Source organism: Varroa destructor, unplaced genomic scaffold, assembly GCF_002443255.2.
Source record: "Varroa destructor unplaced genomic scaffold, Vdes_3.0 BEIS01000001.1, whole genome shotgun sequence".
Classification (NCBI taxonomy): Eukaryota; Metazoa; Arthropoda; class Arachnida; order Mesostigmata; family Varroidae; genus Varroa; species Varroa destructor.
This window is the reverse complement of record NW_019211454.1, coordinates 114,525-141,755: the sequence shown is the minus strand read 5'-3', so window position 1 is coordinate 141,755 and position 27,231 is coordinate 114,525. Positions and strand designations below refer to the sequence as shown.

Genomic DNA, 27,231 nt, shown 5'->3' with positions numbered 1-27,231 from the left:
TTTGCCTAATTGAATAGTATTTAGATGTTTAAGCTAGTGAATGAAAGTATATGGACCTGCTGAAGAGAAGAAATGCGGGTTCGAATATTTGAATCTTGCTATAAGGAGTAGGCACTGTTAAATCGTGCTGTCAAAAAGAACGAACAATAATCAAAAAATAGTGTTGACATTTGGTGTATGTGAATTTCATGCATATTAAAGGCTATATCAAGTGGACAGTGAAGAAATCGAAATTCAGCGGTCACAACAACCCTTCGTAGCGGTTGATATAGTGAGAGGGCGTCGTTGTGATGGTAAGTACTAAATAGAAAAATACAGGTAGCTTAAGGATATAAGAATGAATGTTAAATTTGAAATAAATCTTGTGCGTACCATACCATTGCTCGTATATCGTAGAATCATATAGCAATTCTATAGATTATCAGATTCATATATATTAAACTTCATTATAAGACTACCAAAAACCTTCCAAATACTATGGAATTTCCTAAATATATTTTAATTTTCCGAACGTTTACTATTATAGCCGTGTGTTATTTACTTTCGACTCGTAGTGGAAGCGTCCTGGAACACATAGAGACTAGATAATTAAAAAAGTTAAATTTATAAAATGGAGGCACTTTCAATGGCACTAAAATAAAACATAATGTAATAATATATTAAACAGGCGTGTGCTTGAACCTAATGCGTACCTTTTACTGCTGCATACTGGTTTCAACCTACGTAGTGTACATACATTTAGTTGGGCTCGTGTACTTATACATTGCATCTAATTATTAGAAATACGTAAACATTTTTCAAGGCCAGCCGTATCACAACTCTTGTGCAGAGTCATCTTTTTGGTATATACTCCGACCTGTGTATCTCACGAATACGTGGTTTATGATATTTACTCTGAATCAACTATAACTGAGCGATCAGCTCATTTTAAGAACTTAACACACAAAGAAATTAGTGGGCATCAGCGAAGAAGAGCACCGAAAGCTTTTTGGTGGTAAGTCCGGATTTCAACTCAGCCTTCAAATATGAATATTTTAATTAATGTAAAGTGAGGTATACTCAGATTCTGGAAAACAAAAAATGTTTGAAAATCAACGGCGACCTTTTCAGTTCATAGAGAATGCCTGCATTGGTTTGTTCTGATAGTACAGGGCCACGCTTGAAAGATCCGAATTATAGTTTAACAAGGTTTAGTCTAACACGACGATTCAAAACCTTTTTTTGTTAGGTAGTTTAGTTGTTAAAATGAAACTAAATATATTCTTGGCGGGATCGGTTTTTGCATATATTAGGTAAATGATCTACGAATAAGTGTACCGCCATGAAGGAGCTCGCAAAAGAAATGGGTTATGGGAAACTTTGGCGCACTGACTGGAAACGCCTGTTCCCAGTTATCCGGTTATAATTGGCTCGCAACTAACAAAGTGCCGCAACTGCGCTTACCTTAGGCATGAAGGTACTACAGGATTCGAGGTCCGCCAGTTAGACTCATTTTCCAGTAGGCAGCCAAACTGTTGACAGTTTTGTCTGGTGTAGGAGAGCACTGACAAAAAACTTTAAAAACAAGCCTGCATTAATACATATACGACCTAAGCAGTAAAAATGATTGGATAGCTAAGGTGTTTTCAAGTAGCGTAACTTGCTTTATCAGTGCCTATTTCCCGAAACAATACTGTAATGTTTTGTTTAAATCTTGGTCACTTCCTTACATAGTAATTTAAATGCTGCAAAGTATGGTTCTAGTAGATTTTATTTATGTATAAGGTGAAAAATACTATTGGGTTTATACAAGTTTATTCATACAACACGCTTGTGCTCAAGCTGTGTAGTAAAATCTTGAAATTTTAAAGCGGTTGAACAAACTATTTCGAAATGATTAAAAAACACATGTACGAATTTTGTCGTATTACTTTACTTACTTCGTGATGATTCAGCATAATTACATAGCAACATTAACCCAACACACTGATTTAGTTAAGAATATTATATATTCTTAGTAATAGCTTATGGATGGTTCAATATGTAATGGTATGGAAATGTAAAAAGTAAAACATGTTACTAGTTCAAAAGATGCTCTAAAAATAATAGGCAAGTGCGGAGTTTGTAAGCAACATTGTCGGAATGCTCGTAATTACCTCAGTAAGCTTCATACTGTAAGTTCTTCGTAGTCAACGTCAGTCAGTATGCGTAGTGCTGTCTCCTAAAAGTGGATACCTCGTTTAACGTTTTTGAGAAGCCAAAGAAGGATTGTGGTTTTAGGCTCAGAAAAATGTATACCTACTTCAATGTTCAGATACACTTTTTTATTACTCATGGTTATATCCCAAGGTCGGGCACAATCATACTCGATGGGTACAGGTAGTTTTTCGATAGAGTGATGTTTTGTTTTTATAGTTTTAATTGATTTCAGCGATTTTTGGTGAATTTCGATTTGACTTTCTTTCTAATCTCTAAGAATGCATAGCCTATTTATATTTAGGTAGCGTTCGCCCTCGAAAAGAACACGTTCGTATACGACCACCTTTTATGTCACTAATTAGATGACTATCTTCTTCACTATAAGGTTTTGTGTTCTTTGCTTCTGTAAAGATTTGAAACATGTTTAATTAGCTGGAAGTTCATCTCGATAGATCTTTAAAAAATATCATTTTTATTCTGCGATTAAATCCACTGCAAATACATTATATAATAAACAATAAAATGAAGTGTTTTATGTTAAAAAAATAAATCTCCTGATTACTTTGGGCAACAGTTAGCCGTTTCTTTTATATGTTAAAGTTTATAGAATACTTAGAAAATGAGTTTTTCCGTATCTGTGGTCTGTAAGCTTCAAGATCTTCTTAACTGGACAGTATCTTATGATAGGATTAAAAACGGAATATTATCTTGATAGCATGTTACAGTTCAATACATCCTCTTTAGGAACCATTATTTGTTTACACATAGTAAGTTTTAAGCAGGAAATGTATAAGAATATTTATGATAGTAAGAAAACAACGTAAGTCCAGCCCATAGTGCGTGCCATTATACTAGAATCTTCAACTCGTAGAATTTAATAAAATTTTCTTGATCGCTAGCTAATCAAACATAATAAGAGCTATGATTTCTAGGAACTTTAATATGGAAGAATTGTGATCCTGTACATAAAAGCCGCCATAAAATATGAATGGGAATATCAACTTTGTTGATGATTAGCTTTGTGGACACAGACCACTACATAAATCCAATACCAAACAAAAAAACTTCAGTTAGACTGATCTTGTCGGTATATTTAACAAAATCAGTAAAAAATTTTCTTGGTCAGCCAAACACATTCATTTGAAGTCCTCGTTATCAAAAATATGTCATAATCCATAGCGAAATATACCCTTGCCAATGCAAGGAAGTTTGATATAATTACCAATCTTTATTTTTCGTGATTAATTGTATGAATTTAAACAGTTTAAATACCGCAGATTCCCGTAAACGAAAAATCAAATGACATGGAATTGTTCCAAATATATATCAGGCATGGTGCTCTTATTATTATAATATCCAGGCTTTCCTCAAATAAGCTTACGTTGGGCTTTTAAGCAATGTGGTTTTTTGTTGGAACTATTAGTATTACTAACCAGTACTCAATATCTGACAGCTATAATTTCTTACATTAATTGGTAACCACAAAATGAAACGCGAAGTACTGTATAAAATCATTATGATGTTGTGAGTTCTGAACGGCCTTCGCCATTAGTCTCGGTTTTTTATGCGGCTTATTTAAATAATCTATTTATTCAGCGCAACCAGATTAGAACATAATAGCTTAGCGTACCAAGTATACTTTTTTGTGTTTATACTATGTATTTTTTAACAAAGATGTACTTGTAGCCTAGAGTATCTTAAGCCCTCGAGCGCTTTGCTTCAAACTTTTAAGTCTACGTAGAGGAAAAGTAAGTATTATGAACAAGAATAAATAAAGCTTTTTCTCTTCGCATCTGTTGCACAAATTGTTTAGTTTATACGATAATAATCAGCGTATCTCGAAATTAGGTGAATCACAGGTAGATGCATATTCTCGACTTACGTTTTTTACGAAATGGCGGGGCCGATGTCAAAAAAAGTTTCGTAAAAATAAGATACAACTCTATAGGGTTCATGATCATGCCCACAGGCTTTGGTTTGCTTTCACATGAATGTAAAAGTGCGCTTCAGGTTTCATAATTTTAATGAAGGTTCATATTTAATGTATACTCATAATTATGTAGGTGTACTTACTTAGATTTAGCACGCTATTAGAGTTGCGTGTATGCACAGAGATAAAAATAAGGCATTTTATTCACATGCGCATGTAAAGTCACCACACAATCAGGCTAGAACACACAATTTTCAATTTGGCGTACAACACGACAGCAATTCTAAACTTGCTCACTCCCATAACAGAGTTTCTCGAAAGTACTCGGCGAATGTAAGCCCAAGGCAAAGATGCAGCAGCAAGTTAAAACAAGTCTGTTAAGGCAAGCCAAGCGATTCGGCGTACTCTGGATGGGTCAAGCCAATTAGAAAGAAAACCTTTACGGCGTTCTTTATAGACGCGAGTATTACCACTCCGGGGTTTTGACATGGCAAAGGACACGTGCATGACAAAAACACAAAAAAAAATATTTCCTAATTGCGTTGTCTAGAAGATAACTAAATCGATTTCATCAATAGGAGGTCGTAAAAATAATATGGAGCTACACTATTGTACTATTAAAAACAACACTCGCAAAATAAATGTGGAATACTGCGCACGAGTACATGTTGGGCTTTAAGAGTACTGACTTAAATAGATATACAGAAATAAAAGAAGTCTGACGTGATTTAGTTAATTTTCACGTTCACATTAACCGTTAATAGAACAGTTGAGCAGAATAATGCAATCCATTTGGTTGAGCTCTCTGCTTCTTGTTGTCTTCGCGTATCAGAAAGCTGTATCCATATAGGCTGGTTCGCTGACTGCTCTGTCCTGGGCATTTTTGACTCGTATAAAGATGACGGTACATGTGTATGCTTTTCAGTAAGACTAGATGTTCTTGTAGTAGTATTTGTCTAATAAGAAGCAGGGCCATATTTATGTGTAGATTACATTAAAAACAAGAAACGTACCACAACATTTGCTCGTATTGTGGTTTTCTAACTGGAGAGCTGTTAGCGGATAACTCACGCATGTTACTGCTAGCCTCAGTCGGGCGGCATTCGTATCCAAGGATTCTCCTTATAGTGACTGCCACTGAAGCTACTTCTTTATTGCCGTTGCTGTTGTTGCTGCACGAGTTAAGCGCATCGTTCGCTTCTATCTGGGCATCCATGCAGCTCGATTGAGTCTCGAGAATAGAATCTCTAGTTGAAGTCAAGGATTTCCTACTGCTGGTGGCCAGAATGGTCAGACAGAGGGTGGTTAGAAAGTCAAGCGATACCGGCAGTCGCAAGGCCAGAAGCACCTGACACGACAGCAGTACCTTTAATCAGGCGGTGCTGATTGTTATGTATGGTGAATACGTGATCATATAATGTGCTAAACTGCGTAATCAGAAACATGTTATGATGTTTCATGATAAATTTGGTTTATAGAACAAATTTGAATAATCGTCATTTGAGGATCGTGAGTACAATCTATAATGAATTACTACAAGCACTGTGATCTGTTTTTTTATTAGGTTGGTAATTCTATCACCTTGATGTGTCGTGAATGACATGTATGTATATGCATCTTTGAAATGTGCTTTTAGTCTTTTAGCTTGTTTAGTTTGGCTAATTTTCATCTTTTTCTGTTTTCAAAACATACATTAAATTATGTAAGAATAAAACAGGTCTACCGTGTGATTTTTTCATAATAACAATAGGTCCGGGTTTTCAAGTAAAGCTACCTGCTTCAGTTGTCAAATTCTACTTTGAACAGGGTTGCATTACCTCTATATGCTTGGACATTTACATAAATATAACTATATTTTGTGCTTACATAGGACGTACAGTCATATACGTTTTAAAGATTACTTCATAAGCCGAATTATTCGGGTATCCAGTAAGGGTACAAGGTTTTTAAGTTGGTCGAACTAAAGAGTATTCAGACTCCCGCTAAAATTATGGTAATAAAGTCTTAGAATGAAAGAGACAAAATATATGGACAGTATAACTGACCTTGACCCTCAAGCTAGCAATATTTATGTGTTTTAGGAATGACGTGATACTATGTATTATAAACGTATAAAAATGTATTAGGACAATAAACTCGTAGATAAACTGTGTTAGTTATATATAGGAGGAAATTGACTGCTGAAATCGGCCTATCGCGGTCCAAAAAAAAATACCGTAATTTAGGAGGGCCTTTTGCTGAAAGGTGTCGGTTTCATGTGGCAGCTTCTCCTCTAAATAACTAAATAATATAATTAAGTTTTTTAGTTTTAGGCTATATATCGACACACATAGCGCTGCACAAAAATCAAACAAAGAAAGAATAAAGTTTTCGTGCCGGGTTTATTTCTATGTGTTTTTTTAAGGATTTTTTGCTATAGTTCAAAAGATCGAAATGAGGCGTGACTTTTTAGGGTGCTTTAGGGGATAGGTTGATGTGTGGGTGCCCCACTGTTGAACTGTCATTATTTCAAGAATTCAGTTAGCACATATTGTCAAGTTTGGAGGAAAAAATACCTATTTTGTTAATAATGTATCATCATGGTGTTATGAAATTTTCTATTAACGTGCTGCAAAATAGTTGCCGAGGATCTTCCGATTTAATATTATGTGACAAAGTAAAATCTGCATCATATAATAAGAACACAAACATATGAGAATTTATTTAGTACATGATTAATGAATAAAATATCCTTTTCTTCCACAACTGATGCCAATGTATTACATATTAGAAAACAGAAAAAGAAAAATAAGTAAACGTGGTCAAAAGTGTGTGGGAACGAGAATGTAGTAGTCTTGAATACACTTCATATCTATTTGTGAGAAAAAGAAAGTTAAATCTAGTAATTTAAATTTATTTTTCTTGAAGGAAATAAGCAAGACCACGACTGCTGCCACGGTATTATGAAATAATAGCGATCAGGTGGATTCAATAGGACGAATGATTAGGTAGTCCGTGAGCCAGGAAAAAAGGACCGTTTTCACCGGTAATGAGGGCTGTATCCTACTTGAGACCATATATTAAGCTGTTACAAGCGAATCCGGCGGACATGAAATTGAATGACTTTTAGACTAGTTAAGGTAAAATAGTGATTTTTTATATGCGTTAGAGATATTGTTTTTTATATTTTACACACTTGTCCTACCGCTTTGGCAGCTTTATAACTACCATTCGCGTACTCATATGACGAATTCTCAAGGCAAATCAATAATGTGATTTGCATGTCTACCAGTTGCCCTTTTTAGGGCACGAGAAGTTCCGTAATCATACGAATTTAAATATGGAGAATAAGCTAGTTGAAGCCAAAGTTGATGATTCCTTCGACCAATCTAGGAAATAATTAAAGCAGAGCGATGAGGTCTGGCGTTATCATAGAGTAGTCAGATTGCGTGCTTTCGACTGCCGTGCCAAAAATCCGTGAGTCTCGGGAGGAGTTTGAAATAGCGAGCCGCATTCATTGTTTCCTTTTTGGCTAGTGTTTTATAGTAGCAGATGCCCTTGATGTGTTATGTATTCGACATTACCACCGAACTCAGTATTTCTCCAGGTGACGCTAATCTTTTTCCTTGTCACTCTCGACGACATATGATTCACGCGAGCTTTTTTGAATAAAGCACCCGCCGACTGCACATGAAATGTACTACGCAGTTCTCTAACTGTATAAAAGTCAATTCACGGAGGACCCACCTTTTGCATAGTTTACGTATTTTTAGTATTTAGCTATAATTCTGTAGCACATTATATGCAAAACGCCAGTTTCAATTGACAAAGCTTCTAGACTCTAAATCCTGCTAACGTCTTCACCAAATTTCGATGAACTCCCGCAGTGGTTTGTCCCACAAATAAAAAACTGATCACTGAGCGTTAATTTTCGATACTGAAAGATTATTTTTCATCAAAATTCGTTTTTTTCAGAGCAAACATAACTTCACTTAATAGGCACTTACAAGGTTCTAAAAGAATGCAATATTTACTAAACAGTGTTCGTCTGTTAGCGGCGGCTGGTTCTAAAGTTACTCAGTTTTAAAATGCTCCGAGCCTATTTGCTGTTACGTTATTCTTCATACCAGTCAAGCCACTTGAAAAGCCCGTTCTTATCTAATGTTTAATACTCAGTGCAACGACAGGGTTCTAACGGGTAGTGCATGGTTTCTGATACAGAACAACATCCAGAAAGGCAACTAAATTTTAGAAAACCCAATCTGTCTGTCTGTTGTGTATATGTCGATGTCAGAGCGCACCTAGCCTAATGTGCGTATCAGAGCTTTGGGAAAGCGGATTCTGTCGTTCCGTGGCAAAAATGAAAGATATAGAAAACGCTGTTGTGCTTAACAATGAGTTACTTAGTTTGAAAAAACTACAAAGGTTATTGGGACTATATAAACAGTTTTGTATTATGCCTGTTTATGTATGTAGACTTTGCGTTGAAATGTGGGTAATCAATAAGGTTCACTCTTTAGAAAATCATGACTTAAACTAAGTTGAAAGTCAGAAAAAGCTAAGTGTAGACATTGATCATAGTATTAGAGTGGAGTTCTAGTAGTCAACATCAATAAAACTTGCTAAAGATACTTCGCTAGTGATGTTCGTTAAAGCAACTTTAAATTTGATAGCTTAAGGCTTAAAAAATGTGCCTGTTTGAGTTGCGGGATATTGAAAATATCTTATTAGCTCGCTCGAGTTGAAACATATACTAGCTAAGTCGTTTCTTCACTCTCAGAAAATGTTTTGATAAGACTATGTAGTTGCCTTACGACGTAGCAGGTAACTAGCTTTACATCTTTACAATGTCTATGGTTAAGGTGGATTTTTACCCAACGGCAACGTAATAATGCCGAGTAGTTAGCCGAGATTTATTGAGCCAGTCATACGTTTGACCCACTTGTTTAGTTATCTAATCAAGTCGTTTGAACTATTATACTGATGCGACTTTTTCGAAATTTGTAAATAGTGCCACTGTTATTACTTGTCGAATTCAAACGCGTAGTAATATAATGCACATACCTACTTCCTTAGAATACCAGCGGACTATATCTGAATTTTCCACTTTTCTGTGTAAAGAGGACGATTAAAGCGATAAAAAAAAGAAGCTTGTACTGTAGAAATCTCAGACAGCGACCCAAATCCTTTAATAACCACCATTAAAATTGATTCTGTATATGTTTTAACGTTTCAGTTATATAGATACCATAAATAACATTAACTCCGCACCTTCGTGATCGGTGATTTGCCTTATCGATTATTTACAAAACATCGAACCCAAAATGGCATATGGTGATCTCGAGGTGCGTAATAAACAGCAATAAAAAGTAGTACAACGTATCGAAAAAATTTTCTTGTCTATAGGCTATAGCCTTTTTGAAGCCTAGCAGGTTCATTCAGCTAATAACGCATAGCTATTGGAAGGACTTCAATATCCGTTTGCTGCCAATTTGTACAGCGGCGGAGGTCTTGGAACAATGAAAGACAAAGGGCCTCTGATTAGGTAGCAGATCTCTGAAACGTTTCAAAATTGTATATTTTATTTGTAATATATCTCGCATTTTTAATTATTTTTCTTGGTTTAGCTGAGTCGTTGGATGTTTTTTTGCAGATATTCGATGTGCGTGAGTGTGTAATTCAAGTGAACCTGCAGCCTCAATTAAACGCCATTAACGTCTTCCACCCACCATCGCTAACCTCTTTCATGTCGAAACACATGCGGTACCGTAGATGAAAAGGCTAACATGACCTAGATACAACGTTAAATCGAAAGCACAGAATTGTGAATATGGCCACAGTAAGTAGAAGACCTAAGTTTAGAAGTAAGTACGTTGAAATAACATTTTTCAGCTTAACTTTTTTTTTTTTTGAAAAGTTCGTTTTTAAGGTATTTGATCCTTTATTCAAGTTTGCTATTCGAGGTAGCAATGGCCAATGCTCAGCTCCATGCGATGTACTGCAGGTGGAGTGCATGTTGAAACTACATAGTTATTAATTTATTTCAGACAACTCAATTTTTTTGCTATAGATTCTTGTACCGTAATATTTGCTATCAGTAAACGCAAAAAAATCAGAGATTTCTATGAAGTCAAACATGGTTAGCTAAGAAAAATCGTTTAAGCCACGTAAACCTGGCTTTATAATATAAGTTTGAAAAGAGACGTTCCGATTATCACGAAACATGTACAGTATTGCGAAATATTTTTCCAAGCGAAATATTCTATATCGGGTTTTTGTTTCAGGGTTGATAGAGAAAGTGGCCACAAAAAGGAGTTGACCCAGGTTGATAAAAAGCGCAACAACTCGGCCTCTGCTATGGCGTTGCAGGGGAGCGCAAAAGAAGCTCGGGCCAAACGGAAGGAGCAATTACGATTGTGGGAGGTAAATGTTTTTCCTGTTTTCATTGTTATGCTTGGCTATCGGAATGAAGCATAAGCAACATATGCACATATGTTGTAGTCCGTGTACAAGGTTGTAAGACGTTTTTTGTAACACAGCCTCGTAGTAGGATAGCCTCGCATGGGATGATTTTTATATTGAGTTTTTATGCAGCGCCATAAATAGTTGCCTCTTGCAAATCACTGTTGCTATAACTTGAAATAAGCGAACTATATAGCACATTATTTGTACAAGAAAAGTTATTTATCTGAATCAAATAATTTGTCTTCAAAACGATTAGAAAAGTGGTCGTCGCAACACGGAAATTTTAAGGATTAAAAACTCTTGGATCTCTTTAAAATCTTAAAAATTATTATCTTAACATACTCATCGAAACCTTTAAAGGAGTTAGCTTCTCTCTAAAGACTCAATATGAAAATGAAGTTTATAAATTTGTATATTTTCTTAAACGTTGCATGAATGCCTTTAACACGTGCTTCATAGGTTTGTTAAGGCACATAGTTAGCTGTGTCATTTCGTTTCTTTCTTTTCATGGACCAGGAGTCAGAAACAAACTTGGTTGATTTAGATTCTCAGCCCACGTCACGCCCTGCTAAAAGTGTTCGTGTTAAATTCAATGAAGAGTGTATGTTCTTAGCGGCATGTGCGGCCGGTGATAAAGATGAGGTATGTGTTCATTTAGAAAATTCAGTGCCAAGACGCATTGTTTGTATATAAATGTCTTATAAATTTAAAATATTAAGTTCCAAGCTTCAACATTCTTTGAAGGTCTAACAAGTGAATACATTGCTGTGTGCACTAAGAACTATACGAGCACTACCTATAACAATTTAAATAGAGGACTATGAACTAATGACTCTTCAATATCGGGGCCATAATTGTACTAAATAATGTAGGTGGATCGGTTGTTGGCGGCCAATCGGGCCAACATCAACACGGTCAACGTTGACGGTTTGACCGCCCTTCACCAGGCTTGTATAGACAACAACCTTGAAATGGCTGAATTTCTTATCGAGCGTGGAATTGACCTTAACCGAGGTAAGATAATATCGAAGTACACCTTAAGCTATACACGAACTTCGATCACAGCTGCAAGTTTTTCTGAACTTGTCTATTCTTATACACACTGATGTAATAATAATAAACACAATGGTATTTCATAAAGGATTCGAACTTTACCTTGATAATATGCTTTAACAACGCCAAAAATGCTGAGTCCGCCAACGACACGAAGCAAAATATTTCCGTCATTACAGAAATCAGCTAAAATATGCTTCCAAGTATACAAAACAATTTTTGTAGTGATATGCCTTTGGATAGAATTTAAAATATATTTTGGTTAATTTTATACTCAAATCAAGTGACTTACCTAGTTTCTTTCCATACAAATTGATAATTTACGTATTCAGTTGTGGCCATGCTCTTCAGAAAGATTTGGTTGAAATATGTTCTCTCTTTGCTATGTAATAGTCCAGAGTTGTGGTTGAGAAGGATTAATTTGAAGATTACAAACTTGGTGACAAATTATTTTCTCGGGAGATAGACTTTCGAGGACACCGCTCGTGGTCAATCCACAGCTTCTTTTCACTTTCATTTTTACAATGGTTCATTAGCATTTCTATGCAGGCTATACAGTAAGGCTATACAGTTTTGTAAATCGTTACTTCACCGGGGGGTTATCACCGAGAAGCGGCTAGCGGTTAAGTAAACTGACCCTCGAATTAACTTTCTATGCTATGATAGCCCAGTGATTGGCACTCTGGCACGTTTGCATATTCAGTCAGCGTAGTACTAATCGTACATACGCATGCTGTATCGTATGTCCAGTAAGCCAAATTAAGGAAATATGGGGGTTTCCACGATCACACATTTATCTATTCCACTTCCATTTAAGTGTTCTGGCAATTTCACGGCGAACGTGCTAGAGGAAATTTGTCAAGAGCCTGAAGCAACTACAGAGTACAAACGAGCGGGGTCATCTGTGTTGCGGTGCCTATTATTATATACAGGAATGGAATGCTCTTGCAGTAAAATACGAGTAAAAAAAAATTAGCAGATGCATAGGTGGGCCATATTTCTAAATACCTTTATACTACTTTTCTAGGAACTGAATTAATGAATTCACTTTTTTTTTCATTTTTGTAGCACTTTTCGCTGAGTTTTCAAAGTACCATTTAGTAAATCACTCATTCCCACTCTCTTACAGGTGACAATGAAGGCTGGACACCGCTTCACGCGACTGCATCGTGTGGATACGTATCTATAGCGCAGCTGTTGCTCGAAAAAGTATCACCTAGTATATATATATATATATATCAAAATATTTCTTAAAGCAAATCTAGAATATGTTTCAATGAATGCTTTAGTAGGTCCATTTCTACAATGACAAACAAAACAGATTAAATTTCGGTTTTAGAAAAATCAGTACTTGCTAGAATACGCAATTCACGGGTTTGTAGGCAGGGTAGTGTTTCTATGAGAGAGAAAATTGTTCTCATCCTTAGGCACGACTATAGTTGTTTCATACCTTTTTTTAATTGACTATGGAAAACTCACTAATCATGTCGACGTTGCGGGTTTCATACTGTCACCTCTATGTTTCGAGTTCTACGTCCGGTATCGTCGTTAGGCAATCCATGAAAAACCTACCTCCCAGCACAGAACGAAGTCTGTCTTAGCTTGGATTCGAACCTCGACTATAACGTATCCCTAAGATTAATAGGCAAATAGTTTACCCACTAAGCTACTACGGGATCTCGATACTCTTACCTTTAATCATAAGTGCTGTTTTAACATTATTATTTTCGAGATTTTATCACCTCTTCGAGCTGTTACACAAACGTTTACCCCTTACTCATGCTAGTAAGTACTCATGCTAGTAAGGGCTAAGGTATTTTCAACAATGTTCTGTCTTACGCCTGCTACTGCCTTTATTATTGTAAATCAATATTATACCAAAAACCGAATTATGGTATTTTATTCAATGTTCTAGTAATTACAATATTCACCCAACCCCAGTTACCTTGTAAGCTTTAGGCATTATCTGTTTTACACTATAGAGGATCACGGATGCATTCAGGTTGGGGAATTTAGTCGACGTTATCGAGTAACCTTATTAATGTGAATTATTTCTAATATTTTCCAAGTATATCACAAAAGAACAGTCAAACATGGTGTTCTAGCAGCATTTTGTGATTAAACAAATTCACTAAAAGCTCACGCTTACCTTAGTTTAGGGTTTATTTAAACTGCATAAAGCAATATTTGGCAGAGAACGTTGTGTAGTACTATCGCTTGGACAATGAGAGTTAACGACGAGCTCAAATAAAAGGAACGATGTTAGATTTCTATTTTAAGGTATATTACAAAACACAAACGTACTTTGTATTCACATGTTGCTCACTATTAGTAAAACATTAACAAACAAAGCCTTAAATATGTTAAAATAAGAAATTGATTCGCCATTTTGCGTAATTTTATTTTTCAATAAAAACCAAAACAAAAGTCAGTATGCGATATCATATACATTTAGAAAACAGTGTTAGAAAGGAATTTTTTTTCATCTATGTTACGAGTATAAATATCAGATTCTTCGCTGTTCTAGGGAGCGCGTTTGGATGTAGTAAACGTTGACAACGAGTTGGCTATAGATCGCGCTGAGGAAGCCGAGATGAAAGCATTACTTGAAAAAGAAGCCAGTAAAAGGGTAGGAAGACGAAAGTGAAGTGGAAACAAAATATATTGGTGCTAGGGTAGTATATGGCGATAGATATAAATCTAAATGAAAACCGTTCTAGATATTGAAGTAGAGATTGGAACGTAATGTAAATATTTTATAACTTTGTTAATTTTATACCCTTTCGATGTTTAATTGCAATAACCAAACACTGCAGGCTTAAAATTTGCTTTTCAGGGTATAGACGCGGATAGCGTACGACAACAAGAACAAAAAAGAATGTTGGAAGATGTGAAAAAAGCGTTAAGTGCGGTGCGTGCAAAATCTGGCCCCGGTTGTCAGCCGCTTGTTGTTGATACTCGAACAGGTGCAACGGCATTACATGTCGCTGCTGCCAAAGTAAGTAATCAGTCCGGAAAAATAGGTTGTGTAGATGTTGCTTACATCACTTTTTACGACTCCCGTAAATCCGCAAAGTTCAGTTTCGAAAAAAGGGTGACATTTAATTTGTTAATAAATAATTCACCTTTACTCAAACTTGGAAATCAATCTTTTAGTCTAAATCAATAGGAAATAGAGAAGAATTGGTCGTTATAAAGCCGCCCAAGTTCTATTTTTCCTTTATCTTTGATGCTGCTTAAACTTTTGGGTAGTAATTTTATTGCTATAATATTATCTACCGATTTTGTACAGTAACCCTAGTAAATCGGAAGGCATATTTCTTCAACAATGCCTAGAGCTTTTGTTTTCTATTATGTCAAATATAACTTGTGAAACAGCCGGATTAGATGAATAAACTTTCAAAGGATTGCGGAGTCGCACACCGATATTTTCCATAACGCATAAATCGTTCTGGTTTTAGGTTTGGTAGCATTGCATTTACACAGAGAAGAATTACTGCCAATAACTTAGTTTCAGTGTTAAGTTCACCAAAATTCAAGTTTTTGACCATAAGAGTGACAACTACCGATTTTCTTAAGGTTTACTGTTATGATAGTCATTTCTGATTATATAGTACACTTATGTGAGGTTTATCAGTTCGACCAAATAAGTGTAGTATTCGTAAGATTTATATATATATATATTTTGGTATAGGGCCAGGATTTAACCTGTGCCATAAAATTTAGGAAGCCGGTGTCATGGCATTAAGCAATAAACATTTTGCTGGTTTCATTGCTGTGTTAGTTGCGACTTTAACGTCCATTATATAACATACCTTAGGGCTACAGTGAAGTGGTTCACGTGCTTTTAAAGGAGGCAGCTCTTAGGAGTTCATCTCTACAGAAGGTCGTACACTGCAATGATCTTGATGGTTGGACGCCGTTACATGCGGCTGCTCACTGGGCACAAAAGGAGGTAGTATAAATTTTCGTCACATTATTTTCAACATTTTTACACCGCTATTACGCTTTCCTATTTCTATATATTGTTTTCGCAATGCAGCCTCGCCTTTGTAAAACAAAATTGATTGGAAAAAGACGTCGATCCTATGTAATTGGCCAGCCATTTAATTACCCTGTTCTTGAAATCCTCTTGCAGAAAATGACCGATTAAACGCCTAATAGGCTTTAGCTTCAATAGTTTACTACCTATTAAACGGTTAAAAAGTCATCATTCGACCAATCCAGTTTACTAAACTTACTTCTTCTTTCTAACGCAAGTATTATTACATTTCTGTTCTTCAACATGACTGATAGCACCTCTAGATGCCCATGCTGAAAAATTAAATTGTGCTGCTATTCATAGTGTTACTGTGAAATAGACCATGCTGTAGAAAAGCTTAGACAGCATAATTAATGTGGTAATTATTAAAGTATATATATATATATATATATATATATATATATATATATATATATATATAATGCGATAAGAACTCAAGGCAGAAAGCTTACTTAAAGTACAGCCTTTTATCAGTGTTTTTGAAGTGATGGAGGAAGTACTGCCGGTTTCTAGGATTAAGGTATCGTGGTATCATTAAATAATTTGAGTAAACTGTTATTTTCCTAACAGATTAAGGGCACATGTTAGTGGAAACCTAACTCTCGCTGTTACTGAATTTATATGATAGAACAAAAACGTTGTTCTAAAGCCTAAATAATTGGCTAGAGGTCCGGTAACAGAAAAACGCGTGTCAATGCTGTGGCTAATCGAAATCTAAATTTAAATAAATAATGAAAAAAGACTAAATGAGAGCATGTGCGATTTTTATTTCCAGTGAATGGCTAGCGGTACGCTTCTCCTAAATAAATTCAAACCTAGAGGGGGGAACAGAAAGGTCGATATTAAAACGCCCTCTCCGGTTTCATAACTTTAAAAAAAAACTGTAGCGTCTTAAATGAAACCTAAGACCATCGAATATTCATAAATAGAAGTCTAATACTATAATAATTTACTATGGTTTCGAGTATTGAAGTATCAAATACTTTTAAAAACCCAATGATAAAATTAGAAAATATGGTCACTCTAGGTGTGTGAAATGCTTGTCAAGGAAGGCCTCGCTGATATGGATAAAGTAACTCATTCGGTAAGTGCGCGCGCTATTCAGTGTTGCGTTGGTTAAAGATTAAAAAAGCGGAGCGTCTTTTTTCCATTTTGCTTATGCCTAATTGATGTATGAATAGGACAATAGTACCACTTAATGGACAAGCTGGTTATAATGTATGCTAACTATAAAAAATCTGTATTTGAAAAACCTAGCTTTTTTACCTAAAACACCGGCGACATTTCTTGACATCTTTTAACGTTTTAGGGTCAAACAGTAGCTGATGTTTGCGACGAGTCTTTGACGGAGTATCTAGAGGATTTGCGAGCCAAACGCCCAATGTGGATTGAAGAAAGAGAAAAGATGTACAAGGAACATCGGGAGATCGAATCCCCGCCACATGAGGTGACGATCAACAACGTGTGATGACGGTATCCATAGGAATACAGACATGAAGGCTGAAATGTCTACGGTTTTGTAAAATTTAGTGATGTTTACGGAAGGACTTTGCTTTACGAGAGGACGTTTTATCTCAAATCTGATAGCACTTATGTACTGAAGCAGGCTTGCAATCTTAGGCCTCAATCTAACTGGACACAATAACTAATAATGCGGTATCATCTATTTTGTTGCCAGCATTGTCTTTGTTATTTTCTTGCAATTAGATGTTTTCTGTGACTTTACGTTTGCAGGTGGTTACGTTATCGCTTAAGCCGATGCCGGCTGCCTTTAAGCGACGCTCCTCGGTAACGCGCATGAGTGTTGGCGATCGGAGCCATCTTAAGGACCTGTCGGCGGAGCGCATTAGCGAACACCATAGCGCGACTGCCACAGAACTACGGGTTCGTATACTGCTATATGAAATAAATCTACAAGTTAGCTCATTTTTGTTGTAATAGGTGCGTTAAGCAGTTTTAAACGAAACATTTAAACATGATTGTAATCTAAGCTAAACTTTGTGTGCAAATGGACGCATAGTTCAACTTATACAGTCCTACGACACCACAAGTAAAAGCAGGACACTCATACGAACTCTCAGAACGACTTATCTGAGCCTCTTAACTTGCTACACATTTTGCGATTAGGGTATTGCTTTTGATAATATTGAAAACATATTATTGATTTCAAAATGACAGGTGTTGATGTGTGCGTTGGATTTATATAACATACTATAATCGATTTTTTTTTTTTTTTCGTTTCCACTAGACAATATTATTGCAAGCTGCTTCGTTTCATTAATCTAACTCACTTACTCTATATCACTCATAAAACGTAACGTGTTGATAAGAGAATTCGTACTGGTATTTAGATTCACAGTTTTTTCATCTCATAATGGTTATGTGAAACATATATGGACAACCTGTATTCCGACTTCTTCGTCCATATACCACTTTCCTGACCTGGTTATTTAGCATGTTAAAATGTTTTTGCGCATTGCAACATACGATATTCAGTTAACAAACTTGGGGACAGCCGAGAAACAGCCGGAGGTTAGTTTCATGCACCCCTTAATTAATTACAGCAGAAATAAAATATGGAACATCATAGCAAATTTTCTCATAACTCTCAGTTGCTATACTGCCAATTCGCTGCATTAGTTTTTCATCTAGTTTTTTTTTGATGTCTAAACATTCATGGTACTCAATAGATAGGCTTAATAAATGGAGTGACAAAAAAAAATGTGTGTGTGATTACCTCTCTTTTACTATCCAGGGCTCTTGCATTCATTGCTATGTTGAACAAAACTAAGGGTTTATGCCTTCTTGTTAAGCATTACTAAGCATTTTAGTAATTGTTGCAGCTCTGCTCAATCCTTTTATGAAAAACATAAAAAAACATCAGTATCTCATCCTGTAAATATCTGTATCCATTTCGCTTCTATTTTTAGCGGGTTTTTAAGGCTTTCTTAGCTGCTCAGCTTCCTAAAACATACGACGATAGCGCTTGTTCAAGTTTATTGAGTTCCGACTGACTTCGCAGACTAACTCACACACATGCTAAAATTTTGTTGTATGTGTATTGAATGTATATGAACTTTGGTACAAAAGTAGAAAGTAAAGCTGTGGCTTTAGCGTTTGTTGCTAAACATGATTTCCATTCCTCTGCACTTGCTTCCGAAACGCTACACATTCGTTTTAAATTTCAACATAATCGTTACGCAGGTTCAGTTATTTTAGCTAAGATAAAGAACTGAATAAAATAAACATGAACTACGCAAGTTATCTAAGGCGAATTGTGAGAAGGAGCCCAATCGTCAAATATATAGTCCCCTTTAGAGAACTTCAAAGCCGATTTTGTTCTAGTAGGCCTTCTAGAGAGCTAATCCATGGAAGCGTAAGTGATTGGAAGAATCTTACTTGTTTCTCTTATTTTCGAATGATAGCTAATAAGTCCTGCTAAGATTATCTGGGTCTTTCCATCATCTGTGATTTTAGCAGGACACTTTGTGGATTCTGCAGAATGATATTGCAGCAGCCTTTACCTGGCTGCAAGAATACCGATATGTTACATAAAAAGATTAGAATACTTATTGGAAAAATCACCCAGTAACACCAAGCAGGGATAAATGAAATCCTTGGAGGCGACATATTACACTATTGTTGGTCATCATTATATCGTACTTAGTATCATAATCATGCGAACGGTTGTAATTATTACACTTTGACCCTCTAACTTCTTTATATTTTCAAATTTATGAAAAAAAATATAAAATGTAGAGGAGTTCGTGTGCAAGGAACAAAGACCAAAACTGAGGAAACTTCGGAGAATACCAAAATTGAAAATTATAGAAATGATCTGTGTTCAAATGTTGAAATGGAATATATATATGACAACTGAGTGGAAGCTAACTTACTAATTTTTTTTAATAACATAATATCATGTATTTTATAGTTAAGGCTTTCGACGAGATACGATATTGATATCAATGTTTTTCTCTGAGCTTAGAGTTTTAAATCTGTCGCGATATCTAGCACAGTAGCATTTGCTCATAACTAAGTTTTAATATAATATTTAGGAATTCTGTTTTTATAGGATAACGCCTGTATTCCCGAGGAGCAGCCATCGGTGGAGGCAACTTTTGAATTGCCGGCCCCTCCTCCTTTACCGCGTTCTGAGCCTCCGCCACTTGACGGTTCAACGCCGTCAACGCCAGGATCGGTGTCCTCCCCAAACTCCATAAACGCTTCCGCGACTTCTGGCGGAGCCCATTCGCCAATTTCATTGTCTTCCAGTGGTTCCGTATCGACTACGGCGACACTCAACCTGAGCAGTGCATCATCTACGGTAGCTTCTACAAAACCGAATTGGGTCGTCCCATTAAGTACAAAGACTGACTACTTTGTGTAAACATAAAGCTCGCAGCGCAGTAACGGAAGCTGAGTAATAAAATTGACTCTGAGCGGGGGTGCTAATTTTTGTCGCCTTGCATTAATTAAAAAAAAACAATATTGTTGGTTAAGGCACTCTTGTGCTCTAAGTCGAATGTGGAGCGATAATGCCGGCCGTTGCAGCAAAACAGACTTAGCGCGTTGCGATGCGTGATACATTGCTAGAAATTATGTGTTCCTAACAGTTATTCCGCATATTTCGCAGAATAACTCGGTTGCGGGTGTAAAGAGAAGTTTCGTCGCGCCTGTTCGAGATGAGGAATCTGAAACGCAGCGGAAGGCACATGCTAAACGCGTAAGAGAAACCCGACGCAGCACACAAGTGAGTGCTACTTTACATAGCATTTTAGCGTAACTGTGTGATGTATAATCCTGCGTTAAGAGCATTTAATCAAACCAAGAATATAACTAGTAACAAGCCGTTATCTGCTTTTTGCATGGCGTTATGATGTGACAGCCACTGTAATCTCTTGCTACACGCGCTTAGTAACATAGTGCACAATATCCTGCACAGCACTTACGTCAGTAAACGCGATAGGTTATACGTTAATCGAAATAATATTTCATTTGCAATCTTTTTAATCAAAAATACGTTGTTTACTTAATAGGGTGTTACTTTGGAGGATATCAAAAGTGCGGAAGAACATCTGAAGGGAACAAACGACCCGAGCGCTGTAAAGTCGGTGTCAGATGCTGACTGTTCTGCTACGATTCACATCTGTGAGTACTAGATCATGTTAAAATGTTGTATTTTGGGCCCATATCAAGATGTGGTCTGAGTTGCTAATGCATAGCTACAAGCGAAAGGCGACTAAAGCGGTTTTTGCTACAATTTGTACGTTCGATTATTAATATGGAGGATTTTTTTAAATTGTTTGTGTCGTTTTGCCTTCATGTAGGACTAATGTCAACCAACTCTGTAACTGGACAATGTGTGTCGAAGTCCGTGCTAATTAATGTAACTCTAAAGACGTTTCGGTGGTCGTTGGTATAGTAAAAAATTATGTAAGATGATGATATACTTTTTCTGTGGTTTGTGGATAATGTTTTGTATCATCGCGGCTTAGCACTTACAGTTCCTCCAACGACGGCGCCACTCCCCTCTATGGAACTTGGAAGTGATTCAAGCCTCGAAAGGAGAACTTCATGGAGGGAAAGGGCAGCTGCTGAACAAAGACAGGTAGATAATCTATTGAAACACTGACCAGAAGTTAACGCTTAGTGTCCTCAATGAATCTACGTTTATACATCGAAGCTGGAACAAAGTTTCTCTAATGACTGGATTCTCACGTACGGCAAATTTCAGTTACCCATAGTTTACTGACACACCCTGTGTATCAGGAAGTGTTCGTTATCGTGTCGCAGTTGTTTTCTCTTTATATATAAAGCATATATATATATATATATATATATATATATATAGAAAGCGGAATATCGACAGCGGCTAAATTCATTATTTTCGTACATGGCAGCGTCAAATAGAGGATGCACCTCACCTTAAAATCGTGGATAGTATCGAGGCTGTTCACCACAATACAGTTGGGTCAATGGCGGGCAGCAATAACAAGGACAACAACAGTAACAGCGCGGCAGGTAACTTCAGTGTAACATCTTATTTCAATATTTTTTAAGCGCATTGGCTTGCAAGGGACATTGCTTGATCCAAAAGGATGTTTTGGACCAACTGTTGTCCAAAGTATTATATTATGGTAAGTTTTATTAAACTATCCATAAACAGGCCTTCTGTACTGAGTATAAGTACACACGGATGCTTCACTCAGATTCTATAGAAAATTACCTTCTGTAGGATAGTAAGCAAAGTTTGGCACTTCCGAATTAATTTAATTTTAAATACATATTTGGATGTTATCGTTTATTTCAAATCCAAAAGCGAAGAGAAAAACGCAAAAAAGAACGTTGAACTTTGTTCTAGATCTAAAATGACTGGAAGGATTCTCAGTTACGTATTTGTGGATTTTTTCTCCTTCTTTTTTGCTTCACAAAACATGCAGTTATTTCACTATTTACTCACGGGCAAAAACTTATTAATAATATGTATTGCAGAAAAAGTTTCTTCCGAAACCGCCAAAGATCGGTTAATCTCTTGTAGAATGTATGACAGGGTTATATAGTACTAGATATAGCTACAAACGTTTCATTTGTATATATGAATAGCTTGAATATAGAAGCGAGTGCAGATCTTCAAATGGATTCTATTTAATATGAACTTCTTTTCTGCGAAAGTAAAAATGTGATCGTTACAGACACGGTAAAACTAAATCTTCCATTAGTTACAAACGTAGGTTTCCAGTTGATACGAATGCTGACTCAACTGTAAACTTTTTCTCTTTTAATTGTGTGCTTCAGTCTACTTCCGCTGCAAAATTTCGTCCACATGTTTATATGTATGTATATGTGTACAAGATATGGACGACGTAGAGGTACAGACAAGTAGATAATCTTTTGAAATACTGACTAGAAGTGAACGCTTAGGATCCTTAATGAGGTACGCTCGAACGTCACAGCCACAACAATGCTTTTCTAGTGAATAGATTTTCATGCACGGCAAATTTCAGTTACTCATAATTTACTGACACGCCTGTGTCAGTAAGTATATGTTATTGTGTCGCAGTTGTTTTCTCTTTTTGCATATATATATATATGCATATGTGTGTGTGTTGTCATCGTATTGTTGTTGACAGCTTCACCGCTTGTAACACAATCGCCGATGGCCACAGGCGGAGTTACAACCCCGGATACTGAGGACGACTCTTTAACGGCCCAAGCAGTGAGTATTGCAGCCCAGCTTTGTATATTCCTTCAAAAGTGCGCAAAGCGCTAAGGTTTTACTCTTACTGATATCTTTTGAGTTTATAAAACCCTTCAGATGAATTTTGTTTCAAGTGTCAAGTAAATTTAGTTTAGTACGATCTACCGGCTGTCGCCATTTACCAGGACGTTTGTTCGCTGTCGTCCTAACTGCATTTTCTGCAAATTGTCAGTTCTGTGTAGTTTTACTATGTTACAGTCATCAGGGAATATCACAGTATGCCTTATGTAATCATTCATGCAGAGCCATGCAAAACGTTTCCATTTGAAATTTTCATGAGGTTGTTAGAAAGTTCTGTTTTCTTCGGGACACAGAACTTTATGCAAGCTGCCATGCCCCACTTCTGCATCAGATGCTCTTTATCAACTTGCGCACAGAAAGTATTCGTTGTGCTTCAAACCGCCTACTTCAGGTTTTAAAATCATCGTTAGAGATTCTAAGTATTTTTATCGTCCACGCGTGAATCACGTGTATATACGTGTATATAGTGTATAATACGTGCAGTGTAACCTTACGAAGTTATCTTGAAGCAATAAAAATTATGTGTGCATGAGACACAGTGAAGAGGCCTTTCTACTCGATAGGATTTAGGAAATATGAAAGCCATCAATAAAGCTGAACTTTTCAAAGGGTTTCAAAAGCCGTAATACAACTGCTTTCCTGAAAAATTCAGTCCTGGACAGTGGCTTGATGTATACTACAAAGTTAGAAAGCTACTGAGAAATTCCCTCTATGAAATTAACTTTCTGCACGCGCCTCAGTAGTCCACTTGTCCTTCTCGAAATATTTTTTTGCCGGATTCAGTGCCCATGAATGGCATCGTTTTTCCATTCATTGAAACAGTTTGAACTTAATCGTAGAAATACGCCTGGGCTAAGTTTATTCTCTCATTCAAGGAAGCTTTTTCCATCTCTCGTAGCTTTTTTCTTTTAGGTATTTTATGAGCTTTGAAAAGAGGAAAAAAGTCATAGGGGGTTAAGATGCTCCCAAAGTTCAGGCCTGTCTTGACGATAGTGCTACGTAATTCGCTTGAAACTTTTTAGTATCTCTTTCTAACATCAGAACTATTCGGCATCAGCCCACAGTGCAGGGTTCTTTGATAGTCGGAGGATGGATGACAAATGGTGAGGAGAAACTTGGTTGATGGCCTTGCATGCTCTCAAAACTCAGTTGCTTCGGGGCAGCCTTTGTTGTGAGACTTCTGGCCTGCAAATGATCTCTCAAACTCGTCTGTGAATTACTTGAGTCCCTGAGCATGAGTAGTTTCGAATTTCCCAGGTTCTCATCCCTGGGCAAACCATTGATACCATTCGTACACTAGGCATTTATTCATAACCTAGTGCCCAAAAACCTTCTGCAGTATCGGCACCACTTGGCGGCACTTGACTTTGTTCTTAACACAAAACACGATACGCAATTTTTAATCAAAAACATTATATAAACTTGGCACTTAAAACCACGATTCATCAACTTATATACTGTGTTCTATATTTTTTTGTTAAATAAGCAAACATCAGAGTTGGCTTTCAGAACTTCAAATTTTAAGTAGTTTGTTCTTTGTTCATTTGGACTGCGTGACTTCCTGTGCAACCGACAACAAAACAATTCATTATAGGGATTATGCAAATTACTATTGATACTCATTTGTAGTAGTAATTACTATAAATTACTACTATGAATTTTATATTAAAAACGATACTAACCCGTGGTGAACAATGAATATGGTTCATAGAACGCTGTTAAGTATAAGCTATAGCTAAGGTAAGCGCTTCAACTTTTAGGCCACGAATAGTAGGACTCGTAGACGGGCAAAGCGTCGAAGTACGGGAATATGTTCACAAGCTTCCTCTGGAGGATCAGGAGACCAAAACGCAGATGATACCACAAAAACCACTTTGGACCAGGTAATTACCGGTTGCTCCAGCTTCAAAAATTTTGAAAAATAGAAAGAAGATATCTTTTTACTTTTTATCTTGACTTTATTATAAACAGATTACATTGAATAGATTCTAAACGGACTATATGCGGTGATTCAAACCCTTCCACTGTTATTTCTGTATAAATAGTTAGAAGCTGAGAACACGCAAGCTCGCTTGGCTATATCTGCTATTCAATTACGGAGTCAATCATCGGAGAAGGAAAACGCTTCGTCGACCGCGCCGAGTGACTATAAAAAGGTATTTTGAAAGTTTGACATTTATAATGATATACGAATTAAAAACTGGACAAAAAAGAACGACACCGTACAACGGCTAGGTCTGTAATGGAAAAACGCATGAGGACGTTCTCTAAATGTGTCCTTTACATGTTTATAATAAGGAAAGACTAAATGTCCACCATCTGAAACTTCCATTGCTTTACGTGTTCTGCATGCTTGACACCTTAATAGCAATGGCTCTTCCTGTGCGTGGCACGTTGTAGAGGAATCTGAATCAATGGAGTTCTACAAGTACAGTACACTGTAATAGGCACGTATATGGTTTCAGCAACGAAACCTTACCTGTATCTTTACCTACTTGTCGTAGTGACAATTAATTCTTTCAACTATATGGTGTTGCTGTGGCTAGCTATACGAACAGGAGCAGAGTGCTAGGTCTGGCCTTCAAAAAGAACTGGAGTCGGCACGGAAGGAGAAAGAGCATTTACGGGAGCTTCTGTCAGAGAAGGAAGAGCTGGTGCTTGAGGTGAGCTCTTTCCTGATTAATACCCACCATACACCATTATCTAAATATCATATGGACCTTATTTCAGTTGATCAAGCACAACTGACAGGATGTTCGGAAGAGTCTTGCTGCTCTATCACGTTTAAAAGGTCGCGTATCTGTCATCGGGTTACACATATTTATACATATTTAAAGAAAAGCAAAAAAAAGTTATAAGTCATATAACCTTCGGAAATTTGCCTCTTGTTTCGTCTCTATATAGGCGGCCGTCACAATAGAGGAATTTAATTGTTTAAAAGCGGATTACATTGCGGATCCCACAACTTTTTTTAAACGTTGTAAAGTTGCGCAACTTCCGAACACCGTAAATAACTCTGAAATGGTGCCCAGTGGCAGTTACCGGGCCTAAAACTAAACTAGTGCCGTAATCATCATTCGAATGCGTTTTTTTTTAACTATGCGCGTGCACAAATCGAGCATTCTTCAAATTTCCGAGTATATATATATATATATAAGTTCAAATTTCCAGACCAGTGTTAATCTGATGGTTCATATTGTAAAGTTCATGTAGTTATTGTTACATAGTCGAGATTATTTTGATCGCGCTCAGCGTCAGAATCTAATAAAGATTATGAATCATACCGCAGGTAAAGAAAAAACTGGAGCATGAGCGAAGTCGTCGATTAGAAGCAGAGAACAATCTTCGGGATGTACAGAATGATATACGGGTATGTTTATAAAATGGTAGTAAACGGATGTTCCAAACCGAACGGAGAAGTAAACGCAGTAAGTTTGCTATAGCTGTCTTCAGATAATTTAGGATAACTTACAATATGAGTGATCTGAAAATAATATTATAAGCAAAACAGTTTAAGCTTACGTGCTGATTTGGATTCATCGATTTCAGAACGTGGATACGCTAAAAAAGAAAATTGACCTCATGCAGGAAGAGAACGCAGCTCTTATTCGCGTCATCTCTAAACTTTCCATCAACACAAGTCATAGTAGTAAATAGAAAAAATATAATCTGAGCCGCTTCCTCATCAAGTCAACATGACTCGCTGGCTATTCCGGGGCTTTTTTAAACGACAAGATAGGTCGGATTGATCTGGTGGAGAGTCAGCCGGTTAAATGAAAAGATAAACCAATACGACAACACGCGAATATCCTTTCACAATTCTACATTACAAGAAGTACTATTGTTATCGTTGAGAATTTATTATATTAGCAATAATGATGATAAAAGATTGTATGTATGCTCCTTCATTCTAGACAACGTACATCTTATACTGTTTCGACGTTTTTAAGTAAACGCGTATGCTTTTAGGCTCAGAGTTGTTTTTCGCCACGAAAACTAGGGAAACGTATTAAATCTTCGTTACTAATTGTGAAACTGTACAGATGCTTAGTCACATGTATCCATCCACTTGCTTACTTGATACCATACGGCATTTTTATTGTGTGCTTTGGGAGGTCATGTATGCGCCCTAATGCACGCTACACTAAATATCATGTCGTAAACCTTTGGCATCAGGAACTTCATTGTCGGTCTCGCTGCGAGCTGAAGTATTTTAGAAGTATCTCGAAAATAACAAGGTGGTGTTATGACCTTTTCTAGTAGCGAGCTGAGTTATTAGTGGCTAGGTATAACCTTCTATAT

General features: G+C 36.6%; 2 protein-coding genes across 10 annotated transcripts in view; one reads left to right on the top strand and one right to left on the bottom strand.

Moving 5' to 3' along the window:
* Window positions 1–5,101, bottom strand: part of LOC111255384 (DENN domain-containing protein 11-like) — a 38,922-nt gene extending 33,821 nt beyond the window's left edge. Inside the window, exons 1-3 of one of the 2 annotated variants that reach the window (XM_086976207.1) lie at window positions 4,252–5,101; window positions 2,136–2,200; window positions 1,444–1,554 (exon numbers count right to left, since the gene is read on the bottom strand). The gene's annotated coding sequence lies outside the window, so the exon portion shown is untranslated. Of the gene's footprint in view, window positions 1–1,443 lie in introns of both variants that reach the window. The other variant, XM_086976204.1, reaches the window with a different exon arrangement.
* LOC111255382 (protein phosphatase 1 regulatory subunit 12C-like) lies at window positions 153–26,897 on the top strand. 8 transcript variants are annotated; one of them, XM_022817303.2, is made up of 23 exons: window positions 153–293; window positions 9,741–9,926; window positions 10,372–10,510; window positions 11,069–11,194; window positions 11,425–11,566; window positions 12,735–12,814; window positions 14,133–14,234; window positions 14,442–14,603; window positions 15,426–15,560; window positions 16,675–16,731; window positions 16,957–17,094; window positions 17,382–17,531; window positions 19,723–19,974; window positions 20,284–20,400; window positions 20,687–20,798; window positions 21,155–21,258; window positions 21,551–21,671; window positions 22,781–22,866; window positions 24,690–24,812; window positions 24,975–25,085; window positions 25,476–25,592; window positions 26,219–26,299; window positions 26,479–26,897. In XM_022817303.2, the coding sequence occupies exons 3-23, from the start codon at window positions 10,445–10,447 to the stop codon at window positions 26,584–26,586; spliced, it is 2,490 nt and encodes an 829-aa protein (XP_022673038.1). In that variant the 5' UTR covers window positions 153–293; window positions 9,741–9,926; window positions 10,372–10,444; the 3' UTR covers window positions 26,587–26,897. The 8 variants fall into 8 exon arrangements, with proteins under 8 accessions (XP_022673038.1, XP_022673035.1, XP_086832280.1 ...); XM_022817300.2 differs by having other exon boundaries at window positions 21,146–21,258; XM_086976129.1 differs by having other exon boundaries at window positions 155–293; window positions 9,715–9,926; window positions 21,146–21,258.
* The last annotated feature ends 334 nt before the right edge of the window (window positions 26,898–27,231 follow it).